The 14,257-nt window shown below is 40.5% G+C and overlaps 1 protein-coding gene across 7 annotated transcripts in view; it reads left to right on the top strand.

Moving 5' to 3' along the window:
- BACH2 (BTB domain and CNC homolog 2) overlaps positions 1-14,257 on the top strand; it is a 364,147-nt gene that overhangs the window by 280,624 nt on the left and 69,266 nt on the right. For all 7 annotated transcript variants that reach the window (XM_053913614.1, XM_045188594.2, XM_024551724.3 and 4 more), the window contains one exon: positions 3,283-3,537. In XM_053913614.1, the coding sequence (XP_053769589.1) occupies positions 3,295-3,537 (243 nt within the window). In that variant the 5' untranslated portion in view covers positions 3,283-3,294. The remainder of the gene's footprint in view (positions 1-3,282; positions 3,538-14,257) is intronic.

The following is a 14,257-nucleotide window of genomic DNA, read 5'->3' as shown; positions in this document are numbered from 1 at the left end:
CAACACCTTTATAGTCAATTAAATATTCGAGAGAGGAAACAAGCACATACAATGAGCTGAAGATAGTCTATTCAATAAATGGTGCTGGGAAAATTGGACAGATAAGTGCAGAAAATTGAAACTAGACCACCTTCTTACATCACACATAAGAATAAATTCAAAGTGGATTAAAGACTTCAATGTTATACCTGAAACCATAAAAATCCTAGAAGAAAACATAAGCAGCAAAATCTCGGACATTGCTCAGAGCAATATTTTATTAGATATATCTCCCCAGGCAAGGGAAGCAAAAGAAAAAATAAACAGATTGGACTACATCAAACTAAAAGTTGTTATACAACAAAGGAAAACATCAATAAAATTTTTAAAACCCACAGAATGGGAGAACATATTCGCCAATACATCTGATAAGATGTTAATACCCTAAATTTATAAAGAGTTTACAAAACTCAACACGAAAAAAAAAAACCCAATTAAAAAATGGGCAAAGAACCTGAGTAGACACTTCTCCAGAGGACATACAGATGGCCAATAGATATATGGAAAGATGTTCAGTGTCACTAATCATCAGACAAATGCAAATTAAAACCACAATGCGATATCATCTCACACCTGTCAGAATGGTTCTCATCAATAAGTCAACAAATAGCAAGTGTTGGCAAGGATAAAAAGAAAGGGGAACCCTTTTGCGCTGTTGGTGGGAATGCAGACTGATGCAGCCACTGTGGAAAGCACTATGGAGATAACCTCAAAAACATTAAAAATGGATCTGCCTTTAGACCCAGCAATCCCACTTCTGGGAGTATATCCAAAGGAACCCAAAATACTAATTCAAAAGAACATAAGCACTCCTATGTTTATTGCAGCATTATTTACAATCACCAAGATATGGAAGCAGCCCAAGTGTCCATCAGTAGATGAGTGGATAAAACAACTATAGGACATTTACACAATGGAATACTACTCAGCAGTAAAAAAGAAAAATTTTACCCTTTGCGATAGTGTGGATGGACCTGGAGAACATTATGCTAAGTGAAATAAGCCAGTCAGAGAAAGACAGGTACTATATGATTTCACTTATATGTGGAATCTAATGAAGAAACTGAACTAACAAATAGAGACAGATTCATAGATAGAGAGCAGGATGACAGCTAAGGGGTGAGGGAAGGAGGTGAAAGGATCGAGCAAAAAGGAAAAAGGACTCATGGACATGGACAACAGTGGGGGTGCTGCAGGGGGAAGGTGTAAGGGTACTAAATGGTAATGGAAAAAATATAACTAAAAACAAAATGAAAAAATTAGAAAAAAGAAAATATTTGGAAATTACATATCTGATAAAGGACTTTTATTCAGAATGTATAAAGAGATCTCAAATCTCAATACAGGCCTATGTCAGAGATAGTGCAGACTTGGTTTCAGGCCACTGCAATAAAGTAAGTATCTCAATAAAGCGAGTCATAATCTTTTTGCTGGTGGAGGTTCTTGCCTTCAATTTTTTAAAAAACATATCTTTAAAGTGCAATAAAGTGAAGTGTGATAAAATGAGGCATTCCAGTAATAAGAAAACAAAACAATGAAAAATAAGCAAAGAATCTAAACAAATATCTTTACACAGAAGATAAATAGATGAATAAGCACATAAAAGATGCTCAACATTTTCACTCTATTAGCAAAAAGCAACTTAAACCACAAACAGATTAACGGTGTACCTGTTAGAATGGCCAAAATTAGAAAGACAGATCACACCAAGTGGTGGCAAGGATGTGGAAGAACTGGAGCTGTCACACACTGCTGCTGGAAATGTGAAATGGTACAAGGCACAGCCACTTGAGAAAACGGGGGCAGTTTCTTTAAAAGTTAGACTTACACATAGCAAATGATTCTTCTGTTCTTCCCTTAGATATTTACACAAGAGGAATGAAAGGATATGGTCATACAAAGATTTATACAATAATCTGTAGCAGCTTTATTTGTAATGGCCAGAGACTGGAAGCACCCAATCATTCATCAGTAGACGAACAGATGAAAAATTGTGCTCTATCCATTCAGTAGGACACTGCTCAGCAATGAAGAAACACACAGTTGATGCACGCAACATGGATGAATCACAGAATAACTATGCTGAGTAAAAGAAGCCAGACATAAAAGGATGTAATCTATATGACTCCATCTGTATAAAATATAGAAAATGACAACCAATATACAGTGTCAGAGCAGACCTGCGGTTTCAGGGAAGGGCACAGAGAGGTGCAAGGGAAGGACTATTAGGGGCAGAAAGAGAATTCTGTTGATAAAGGATGTGTTCACTGTCTTGATTAAGATGATGGTTTCACAGTTGCATACATATGCCAAAATATACCCAACTGCACATTATAAATATATGTGGTTTACTCTATCTGAAAGCTGTAAAAATTAAATAAGAAAGTAAAACTGTTGGAATTCATACTAGTAGTGAACATTATTGAAAAACTGTGTTATCTAAATTAATTACAGATACTGTTCTTTTAACTGTGTCAGTGAACAGTTTTTAAAGCAAAGGACCGTTTTTGTAAAGGCAATCTTCACTATTGAATACATCTGTTTTCTGACTCCTATTGTGATATATTGTGTTTACTTAAAGTGGATGTACATCAAGTCTGCTGGGATAATGACAGAACAATTCCACTTCTTTTCAACAGCTTTTCATGAGCAGCAGTAGCATTGTGTTGGTTGTACTTGGTCTTGAAGTGGCCAAGGGCAATTGCAATAGCTGGCTACACCAACTCTTTAGTACACAGACAGTTTAGATCACTTGTTAAATTATGTATTGTGATTAGATAGGTAGTATCTTAGTCAAATTTCAACTTAGCAGCTTACATGTATTTAAATCAAGAAAGCATTACAAATACTTAACAATGATTCATTTCCACTTAACACAAAGCTCAAATTAATACTTGAATTGGGACTATGTGTACATGAAAGTTTCTTTTCAGTCAGCCAACAAGATCAAAACTACCAAGTTTTAAAGTATGTGTGTTTTAAATGTTTTGGGTGTTCCATTAAAAGACCTGGCTTTTTTTCCATGGGGTAAAAGGACATGCTAAATGGAAAGGATACAGTCAGCCATAAAACGCGACTTTCCAGCATGTTTCCTGAGCTCACTGAACTGAGCATGAGTATGCTAATAAGCAATTCTGCCCCTTTCTGCCTGGCTCATTGGCAGTGAGACTGAGGAACCATGAAGTTCTTTCTCACCTTCACTTGTGACTCAGATAGTGGTGAACTGGCCTCTCTTTCTTTCAGGGTGTGAACGGCATGTCTGTGGATGAGAAGCCTGACTCCCCCATGTATGTGTATGAGTCCACAGTCCACTGCACCAACATCCTCCTGGGCCTCAATGACCAGCGGAAAAAGGATATTCTTTGTGACGTGACTCTGATCGTGGAGAGGAAGGAGTTCCGGGCCCACCGGGCTGTGCTAGCTGCATGCAGTGAATACTTCTGGCAGGCGCTGGTCGGACAGACGAAAAATGACTTGGTGGTCAGCTTGCCTGAGGAGGTACAGTAGTTTGGTTTGATTGTGTGTTGCTATTGGAGGCATATTGACTTGTAGACAATTGGATGAATATGAAGGTGGACCCTGTGCCAAATCCCCACTTGGGCTGATGTCCAAGTCACCCACATATTAGGCTTGTGTTATAGACAGTTTCGATTTGATGCATGTAAAGTCTTAGAGACATGAATCTGAACAGAGCATCTTTCTTGAAGGGAACTGAACCCCACCTGTGGCTCACAGTCACTCGTAGTTTCTAGTTCACTTACTCTTCCGGTTTTGAGTAGTTCAGCCAAAGTTTGGTACAGTCCTACATGTGGGATCTGAATCACTGGGACTGTTGCTATGATTTTTCTGTTTCAAATGATTGAAGGAGCACTTGATTTCCCCTGAGAGTTAAAGAATGAGAGTATTCACAGCACCTACCTTGCTTGGGAAAAAAGTAAAAGCAAGCAGTAATTTTCACAGTTAATATAGTAGATTCTAAGAAGTGTAAACTTGGCTCTTCTCGCCATTGCTGAAAATACCCTACTCAGGTTTCTTAATTACTTCAGTGAGTCTAGTCATTTCTGTTCATTGAGGACACTGGTAGCTGGACCTATCTGTCCAGAGATGATATTCAGTTGGATGTTCTGAGTTGCAGAAATTCACAATGGGCTTCACCATGACAGACTTCAAATGGGTCACCCTTTGAACTGGGTATACAATTTCTCTTCTTCAATTATCCTGACTCTCCTCCATTTTCATGGGACCAAGGGTAACACTGAGCAGCCTTGGAATTTGTGTTCAGGGCCAGAATTATTTCCGGTGCACCAGCAGAGTGTGCAACACTAGGGCCACCACCGCCAGCTGGGCAGGCTGTGCACTGCACACCTCTCGGGGGTGCAGCTCATATCCATAGTCTGTCCCGGAGTGGTGCAGTGATCCACTGAGCAGCTCTTCACAGCAGCCCTAGAAGGAAACCAAAGACCCTCGTCACCCTGGTGTGAGGTTCTATTGAGTACAACCAGCATTAAATTCCGAGGTCACAAAGCCAAATGTCTCCAGAGGCATGCAAATGATATAGATGAGTAAAGGGAGTATGTAGAAGATAGGAGGAGTTTGTAGGGCAAGCAGAAAGACATCCAAATTCAACATAAAAAGCAAATCAATGGATGAGTAGGATATGGCGATCAGAGGGGGTCATCAGATCCAGGCCCTTGTTAAGCAACATCTGCTGTGACTCTTGCAGAGCAGGAGAGTGGCCAGATGACAAAGTGAGGACCCACATAAAAGGCTCCTCACTACTCCTCACAGCACTTACCAGTAGGTAATTAGAACAATCCCCATACCAGAAGCCAAAGGACAAATCAGCTGAAGGTAGTGTAATTGGGGCTGGGGTAGGTAGGGAAGTTTATGCACCAAGTAATATGGGAAGGCCACGGATGGCAGCTGTGGTATGACCCTGTGATTGGAGCTGGACTCTCCTCATCTGCCTTAGGGGTGAATGCCCATCGTTAGGTGTGATGATAAGTATAGAAGTTCTCAGCATTGTCCCTATCCCGTAGTAAACATTTGTCAAATGTAAGACCCTTCTTCCCTCTCCAGATGTGGAGCGAGAGTATCTTTTGAATTTGTTCCAACTCTAGAAATTCCTGGAAATATTTGGAAAACTTTTAATTATCCAAAATGTTCTTAGGGAGAGCTATGAAGCTTACAGTTAATTTAGTATCTGTATCTCTTTGAGAGACACTTCATTTATGTTTTTGTACTGATTTTCAAAAAATTAGATTATATTAAGATATATTTACAGATGAAAATTGTATTTTATGTAATTAATTTTTCTTCTGTAACTGTTGGCCCCATCATAAGACTCCCTGGACCACGTGCCCAAAGCCCTGGCCTGCCCCCACTTACCTCTGGGACCCCAGTTTACCCTCTGCAAGCCCCAGTTTCTAACTATAAAAACTCCTACAATTCTGACATCCTTGAATTATTTATGATAATACAATGCCAAGACAGTACAATTCAAAGGAAACTGAAATGTAAATGTGTATAGACTAAACTAAAAGTTACTTTTTAGATCAAATCCCTGACAGTCTTATTTCCTTGGCATTGGGCACTCTTTAAAGTAAGAAGCACACTGTAGAGTAGTTAACACAAAAATCCACTCTTTGACCTTTCCGACTGTGTTCCAGTTAAGTGGGACCTCGTGATGTGTTTGTTGATTTTCTTTCTTCCTAGCTGTGTAAATGATTGCTGTCCCTACATCATCTACATTTCCAAACCATTGAAACATTCCAGTTGCTCACATACCCAAAACCTCCAAATGTAACTACTTTTTTCTTCCTATGAAATATGAATTCCTACTGTCAGTGTCCCAGCTTTAAGTAGCTTGCTAATGGCTCATGCAAGCCAACCCCAGTGCGTTTTCCTTTACAGGTCTGCAGTTGTTCCTAAGGCCTCCCTCCAGGAGCCCTGCCCCCCTACCCAGTACTGGGGCCCCAAGTACTGGGCATTGTTTTCCTCTCCTTGCTGTGTACATACTGAAATTTCCTTGCAGGCTCTATGGTCATTGTCCCTCTTAGCTCAGTGAATGACTTCATAGAATTTGAATTAAGTGGTGAATAAACAAAAAATCCCAAACACTACCTTGGAAAGCACTTTCCTGGAACTAACTGACATGTGGTTCATATGATGTAAGAATAAGCATTTTTTTAGTCCCCTGGAAATCTTTGAACCTCATCATAATTCTGTCACTGCATTTAAATCAGCGTCTGGCCCCGCCCCAGTCTCGTTCACCCTTGGCCCACCTCTGCGCTCCCCGGCCAGATAGCTCTTGTGTCTCTCGGGGGCCAGCATGGCCGAATGCAAGAGTTCCTCCTTGGACTGTGAGACTTCCAGATACAGACTGCCGCACTCCTGCTCCCCTGCTCAGTTGGTTCAGGCCAAACCCCTCTCTAGCTTGCAGCCTTGTCCAGTTGTACAGTTCTACCCTAAAATCCTGAGTATTGGTGGGCAGCATGGTTACCAGCAAATTAGAGCCCAGTGCCAGTGTGGCCTCTTAACTGGAAGGGGAAGACATGAAAATAGAGACCTCCTTCCCGAAGCCAAGACGTAATTGAAATGTCTTGCTTTTTTTGTTTTTTTCCCCCTAAAATGGAGTGACAATCCCCAGAAGTTACATGACTTGGGTGTTGGCCCCCCACTAAAAAACACACCCAGTAGTGTGTATCAGCAAAGAGCAGAAAAGAAGGCAGTGTACATAGTACTTATGTTCAATAACACAGATAATTTAATTTATAATTATTAAGTGTGTTTTGTGCTAAGAGATGAAGAAAAGGTGGTTGACATGCCAAGCATTGCAAGGCCATTATCCCACTGCTCATTAGTATTGAAGTTGGCTCAACAAACACCTGCTTAGCTATAGTCACAAAAACTATTTGGGTCTGGATGCTGTTCATGCTGGAAGTGCATCACAGTCACAAAGCTCATTCTTGTGTGTTGAGTGTGGAGGGCCAGAGTGGGATGTGCTTCCTTAGAAGACATGGAGCCAACAGTGGGTTTGCCATTCAGCCCCATTCCTATGGTGCTGCTTGGCTCCCAGAATACCAAGGGAACAGCAGCTGTTAAGCGGTTATTGCCAAGGTCTAATATCAAAGAGTCAAAAGATAACAAGTGTTGGCAACGATGTGGAGTAAAGGGATCCCTGGTGCATTGTTGGTGGGAATGTAAATTGATACAGCCATTGTGGAAAATGGTTTGGAGGTTTCTAAAAAAATTAAAAATAGAACTACCATGCGATCCAGCAATTCAACTTCTAGTTATATATCTGAAAGAAATAAATCATTATCTTGAAGAGATGTCTGTACTCTATGCAGTGTCATTCACAATAGCCAAGTTGTGGAAACCACCTAAATGTCTATTAACATATGACTGGATAAAGAAAATGCTATAGATTGAATATATATACACATATATGCAATGGAATATTATTCCATCTTTAGAAAGAAGGAAATCCTACTGTTTGCAGCAACATGGGTAAACCTAGAGGACACTATGTGAAGTGGAAAAAAGCCAGACATAGACAAATATTGCATAATCTCACTTGTATGTGGCATCTAAAAAACGTCAGACTCAGGTAACGGATAGAGTACAGTGGTTTGGACCAGAGGCCAGGGGTGGCGGGTAGGGCAAAAGGGGAGATGTTGATGAAAGGACACCAATTTTCAGTTATAAGATGAATAAGTTCTGGAAGCTTAGTGTACAACATGGTGACTGTGGTTAATAATCTGTTATATACTTGTAACTTGCTAAGAAAGTAGATCTCAACTGTTCTCACCACAAAATAATAATAATAACCATGGGAAGTGATCAAGATGTTAATTAGTTTGTGATGATCACAGTTTATAGATATATCAAAACATCATTGTATACCTTAAATGTACACATTTTTGTCAAAAATAAATAAATATTTAAAACTAGGCAGGGAGAGGTTATTGCCAAGACTCCACCACCTTTCTTTGGGTGTGTTTCCCATGTCCTTTCACCATCTAGACAGGGGAAGGGTTCTTGCAGAGAACAGGTATCAGGTAGGGGTAAGTATGGCCCCTTCAAGTGGACCTTATGCTTTCTTAGGTATAAATATATTTCAGACTTTGACTCACTCACTCTGTAGCTCTGTGTTTTGCTCGCTCTCGCTCGCTCGCTCTCTCTCTCTCTCTCTCTCTCTCTCTCTCTCTCTCTCTCGACATTTTAGGGCAGTTCTTGTTATTTCCAGTGCTAAACAGAAAGGACAGCTGACCCAGAAGGATTCTGAAGAAAAGGCATTTATTGTTAGGTCTGAACCACAGGGTGCAATAAAGAATGTGTCTGCAAAAGTGCTGCCAAGCATAGAGGAAATTATGGAATCTTCTTATCTGAAAGTTTTTAGAGGATATGAAAGCTGTTAATGTCCCTGGGTTGGCTTAGGTCCAGTCTTTTAAAGAAGTAGTAAGACAGTCATGATTGTCTTTGAACAGCCTTTTCAGTATGAAATACTACCTAACGCTACAGCATAGGTGCCAACATTACTCTGACTCTGGGTTTAACTGTGGGGGGTGAGATTTGGTGGGAAACAGCAGGTGAGGTCTTTGGGAAGTGGCATGACCGAGACAAGAACACTCACCTCCCCAGAGCACAGAGCCAGCTCTGGCCTCACCCATTCACCACCTAGACAAAACTCTAAAGAAGAGTAATAGGCAAACTTTGAGATCTAAGGAATATCAGTAATGAGTGACTCAGAAAACCATGGTCTGGACCTTGGCACTGACTGCGTGTAAGGTCTTGAGTGAGCCAGTCAACCTCTTGGGGCTTCTGTTTCCTCACTCATTTATTCATTCATTCAGCAAATATTTATCAAGGTCCTGCTATGTCCCAGGAGGCATTGTTCTAGGTGCTAGGTGAACCTAGTAAACAGAACAGAGCTTACTTTCCAGTGGGGGAGGACGCGGAGAGACAGGAAATAAATAAATACAACATGTACTTTGTTGATGCTATCAAGGAAAATAGAACAGAGAAGGGGGTTAAGGGGCATCAGGGTACAGGTATTGCAGCTTTAAATAGGGTGGTCAGGAATGGCCTGTTTGGGGGATGACTTTTGAGTAGAGACCTGAAGGAGGTGGTAGAACCAGCTGTGCTGACATCTGGGGGGAAAGTGGTTGAGGCAGAAGGAATAGCAAGGAGAAGGCCCAGAGGCTGGCCTGGGCCTGGCATGTCTGACACACAGATTCAGAGTGAGCAGGGGATAGAGTGGGAGGAAGCACATCAGAGGTAACAGGGCCAGGCTGTGCGCCTTTTGGACACATTACCTTTCCTTGGAATGATCTGAGAGGCCATTGGAGGATCTCACAGAAGATCATTTTGACTGCCGTGTGAAAATAGATGGGAAGAGGGTAAGGGCGGAACTAAGGAAAACACTTAATATGTCAACAACCCAGGCATGGCATGATGGCCTAGACCAGGGCAATAGCAGTAGAATGGCGATCAGTGTCAGATTCTGCTGAAATTTTGAAGATAGAGCTTATGGGATTTTCTTATAGATTGGACATAGGATGGGAGAGAAAGCGAGGGGTTCAAGATCACTTCAAGGTTTGGGGCTTGAGCTGTCAGAAGAATGGTGTTGCCATTAACTAAGATTGGTGAAAACCGGGAGAAGTAGGTTTGAGGAGGTGGGAGTAGAATTAGGAGTTCCATTTTGTGCATATTAAGCTTGAGATGCCTGTGAAATCTAAGCAGAGATGTCTAGTACACAGGAGGATGCATGCCTAGAATTCTAAGGGAGAATTTTAATCTGGAAATAGAAGTTTTAGTACCAGTATTGAGGATATTAAAAGCCACAAGACAGGGTACAATCACCAGGGGAATAAGTGTAGGTAGAAGAAGAAAAGAAAAACAGATTCCAGGATTGAGCCTTGGGCTTTCCAGAATTAGAAAGTCAGGGAGATAAAGAGGAACCAGCAGAGTAGACCAAGATGGAACAACTATTGAGGTAGAAGGGAAAACAAAAAGTATAGTGTGCTGGAATCCAGGAAAAGTAAGTATCTCAAGGAAGGAGAGTAGTCAACCAGGTCAAATGACTCTGGTAGTCAACTAGATAAAGGCTGAACACTGACTGTCCAGCAGTTTGGGAGCCATTGGTGATTTCATTGACTACTTGGGGAACAGGTCCAGGACAAAGACCAATTCAATTGTACTCAGGAAAGAATGGGAAGGGTGGAGATGGGAGGCACATTGGCCAGGAAAGGGGAGAACCACACAACTTCAGAAGAGGAGTGAACTTGAGCTCCCTTCTCTTTGTGAATATGCCCTTACTTTTCAGAAATGGTCTTATAATAGTTTGCGGGAGATGACAGTTGAAGAACCATAGAATCTCTCTGCTAACCTAGAATACAGGCAGATTGTAGAAGATACAGATCACTGCTCTCTAACCATCTCAGAAGGTTTTCGTATTTTGGAACAATATATTTTACATCGAATGACCTCAATTTCAATGAGTACGCAGGGAGTAACAATACTGGTTACCAGCTTGGCTTCCATGGCTGCTGTTCAGATTAATGAAATGTGATATGTTAAACTTCTGGGAAGGATGCTGCTATATAAACAGTAGGTATTATTATTCCCATAAAAGGAAAGCACAGTCTTGTCTGATGAAATGACTCTTACCTCAGAATCCTCATTAAAAGCTATGGTGCAATTTTCCAAGTTGCATTAGTGAGACTTGGCACCAGATGAAAAAAAGCAAATAAATAATAAGTCAAAATATTCCAGGTAACTACTTGCTGGCAAGTAACTTTTCAAGTCCTAGAATCGTGCTGATAATTTTGAAATGCCTAAAGGCAGAATTTATTTATAGTAACGCAAAGGTGACTTCCAGCCCTGAGATCTGGGCCTCAGTCTCACACGGGGGGCAAAACAGCAGAACCGTGAAGAGAGGAGCTAATCCTATTGCGATTCCATCTCTGAAGGCTGCTCAGTGGTGCTGATGCAGAGGGAGGGAAATCTGGTGTGAAAATAGCCACAGCACTAGCTAATTTTAAAACTGAAATGCCTAAGCTGTTTCCAAACCTCTTACAGTTTTTAAATCCTGAGGCCAGTAAATCCTATTTAAAGAAACATGTTGAAATGTTCCTATTTTGGCATAGTAGGAGTTGAATAGACACGGACTCAGACATAACTAAAAATTATTTTTAAGTGACCTGATTTCAGAGCCATTTTTAAGGATTCCTTTCACTATACCTATTTATCCCTATATAATGTAAGATGGCCACAATGATAATTTAAATGAATTTGTAACAGCACATTTGTTTGCATTAAATTTTAGTTACCAGTAAATCTATTCATTTTAAACCTCATCTCTGTGTATGAATTAAATGTCCCTTACATTTCTTTCTTTCCCCTATTTTGGAGTCTCCTAACTGTTTCAATTAAAATTAAGAATAACTTTAAAAACAAAGTTCAGAGCTGTAAAGTTCCTCACTTGATCAATAATCATAACTATTATTTTGTCATATTTAATCATAGGACCTAGGCCTTTAACGGGGAACTTAATTAAGCTTTCAATTCATGATAAGAAGTTAAAGAGCACTTGGGAGGATTCTTAAAATTATTTCCACTTCCCATCCAGATCACAAAAAAAGAAAAGTGTGATAGAGAGACACAATCGCTGTCAGCCAAGGGTATTGTAGGTCATGGCAACAGGAGCTGGCAGCAAGCCATTGTCCAATTAGCGTGGCTCCACCATTGCAGAGTAATCACTCCCAAGTAGCTGGCTGAGTCACTGGTGACGCAGTAGTACTTCACTTGAGCCAGTGCTTCTTAGAATCAGTTCTTGTTCACTGGCATTACTTGCCCTACTTCGCCAATAAAAGTACAGGACTATTTAGGCTGGGCAAACAGAAAAGAAACATTGATTATGTATCTCATTTCTCTATGCTTCCTGAAAACTGAGACTGCAATTAAACAGTGAAAGCCTGGTGTGTGTGTTTTAAATGAGTTACAAGAAAATACAATTTCCACACCAAAATACTCGGAGCTGGAATCCAAGGGTTGGTTTTTATTCTGTCTTTTCTTTGGCAGCTTTAACACTTGGCACAAATTTGAGGATATCAGTAAAGTTACCTTATAATCTTAATGGATTCACATTCCATTAAAAACTTGGAATGTCACCAAACTGCTTCAGGTTTCAGCTCTATTGTTGGGGTGTCCGTGATATTTCTTGTGCAGTTAGACAAGCAGACAGCTTTTGAAAAAAACCCTTTTTATGGTGAGAACACCTGGAATCATGGTTGGACTAGCTATAAACCAGGAAATTGATTCAGGAATTTCTTAATAAAATGGGTTATATCCAGACATTAGAGTGGAGCATACTTGTCAGTAGAAAAGGCTGTTCTTAGAAGCACAAAGAAAGTAAAATAAAATCATTGGTAGTAATCAGTTAATAACTTTGTTTATAGTCTTGTTTGTTTGGGTTCTTAACCAAAACACAGTCTAGATAAAGGGCTAGGTTGTTTTTGCTTTCAGGAGTGAAGCAATTAAATAGTGGCAATTTCGGTTTCCTAATATTTCAGAAGTGTTCTTTTTTCTATTCACTAGATGTGTATAGTAAAATGTATCACTTTGCCATAGACTTCTAAAATATGTTGACATTCTTTCTAACTGACGTTGATACCAACTCCAGGCTAAATAGTGATTCAGTGAGTCTGGGTGAGGTGGACTCCTGCATGCCGCCTGGCAAAGACTACATGTGAAAAAGTTTATGCATTCAGCACCCTGGGTGGGATGGAGCCAGGCCTCCAACGTGAGCAGTTTTTGACTGCCTGGCAGCTGTTTCCAAGCAAGCCAAAAGTTGGCCCTGAGGGTGAAAAAAAAAAAAAAAAAATACTGGGATTTAGCCAACAAAAGATTCCTGCATTTAGAAGAAAATCAAAGAAAGGATGCAGAAGGTCAGATTTACAGGCCTCCAGGTCGTTGAAGTAAACAACTATTGCATTTTCTCTTCTGCTTTAGAAAGGATAGTGTTCAATGTCATTGCTACTCACTTTTTCCTGATTCTTTATAGCTGCCTAACTTTTAATTCTATTGATGTTTTTATATTTTTAATTCTTTATTGCAAAACCAAATGACAGATTATTCTTCCTAAAAGTGGTACATAGATGACATCATTCATGTAGGGCAGCACCAGCAGCCGGAAGGGAGTGAACAGCTGGGAGAGAGCAGCGGCTGCACGGGGGTGTCGAGCCCTGGTGGCCATGTAGTTAGGAATGAAGTATGCCTGCAAGTCACTTCAAATATCTCTCCAAAGAGGCCTTCTGCACCCTCACAACTCATCTAGTTTTCTTGATTTATTTGTTACAAAAGGAGAAGGGTGAGGAAAGCAAGAAAGTTACTCAAAGTTCAGGAAAATGTCTGCTAAAATATAGACCCTTGAGGGTCTTGGCATGTAAAGATGGGCACTGCAGTACCATGAGATGTGTTCTTCCTTCCCAGTGAACACCTTAGACTATGAGTGAGTGCTCTTTCTGCCAGATGGAGCTGTGGAAGCCCAGGCATTGAACTGTGCCCTGCAAATAGGGAAATGGGAAGATTAAAAACCATGGAACACCTGAATTCGGGATAAGACCTTCATGGTTTGGGGAAATGAGCAGGATTCTAAGAGAAGATATTTGACACACACCTTTTGTAAATCTGGGGCTTTGGGGGGGTGGGGATGAGTTAAATCCATCAGACTTACAAGATGTTCATGAAGAGAAATGCAATGACCATTCAAAGTTCTGTTTAACAAAGTATTTCCATGCCTCCTACTTGGGGCTGTTACAGTAGATGTTGACCAGATGTTCTCATTCACTCACAGAAGAGATAGTATCCCAGCTGCACTGAGGGATTTCAGCTATATGAGAGGAAAATTTTATAACTGTATAAGATACTAGACCCTGGAGTAAGGTACAAAAAAATATAGAATTACCTTCAGAGGAATTATTTAGTGTGTGTGTGTTTAAAACTCAAAAGGCCAAGATGGCTTAAGTACATACAGCACTTCACAGTCAGACGAATGTAACACATGACCCCTTCATAGGTGACTTCTTTGGGGTATTAATTAGAAATAAAGCAAGACCATTTCTTTCTAAGAGCTTACAATATAGTTGAAGAATCAAGACAAAACCGTAGAAATCAAAGGTGAACAATTCAAGAGCATTCGTCATAGATGCCA

Source organism: Desmodus rotundus, chromosome 11 (assembly GCF_022682495.2).
Source record: "Desmodus rotundus isolate HL8 chromosome 11, HLdesRot8A.1, whole genome shotgun sequence".
Classification (NCBI taxonomy): Eukaryota; Metazoa; Chordata; class Mammalia; order Chiroptera; family Phyllostomidae; genus Desmodus; species Desmodus rotundus.
Note: the sequence above shows the minus strand (reverse complement) of the source record. Positions and strands in the feature narration are given on the sequence as shown.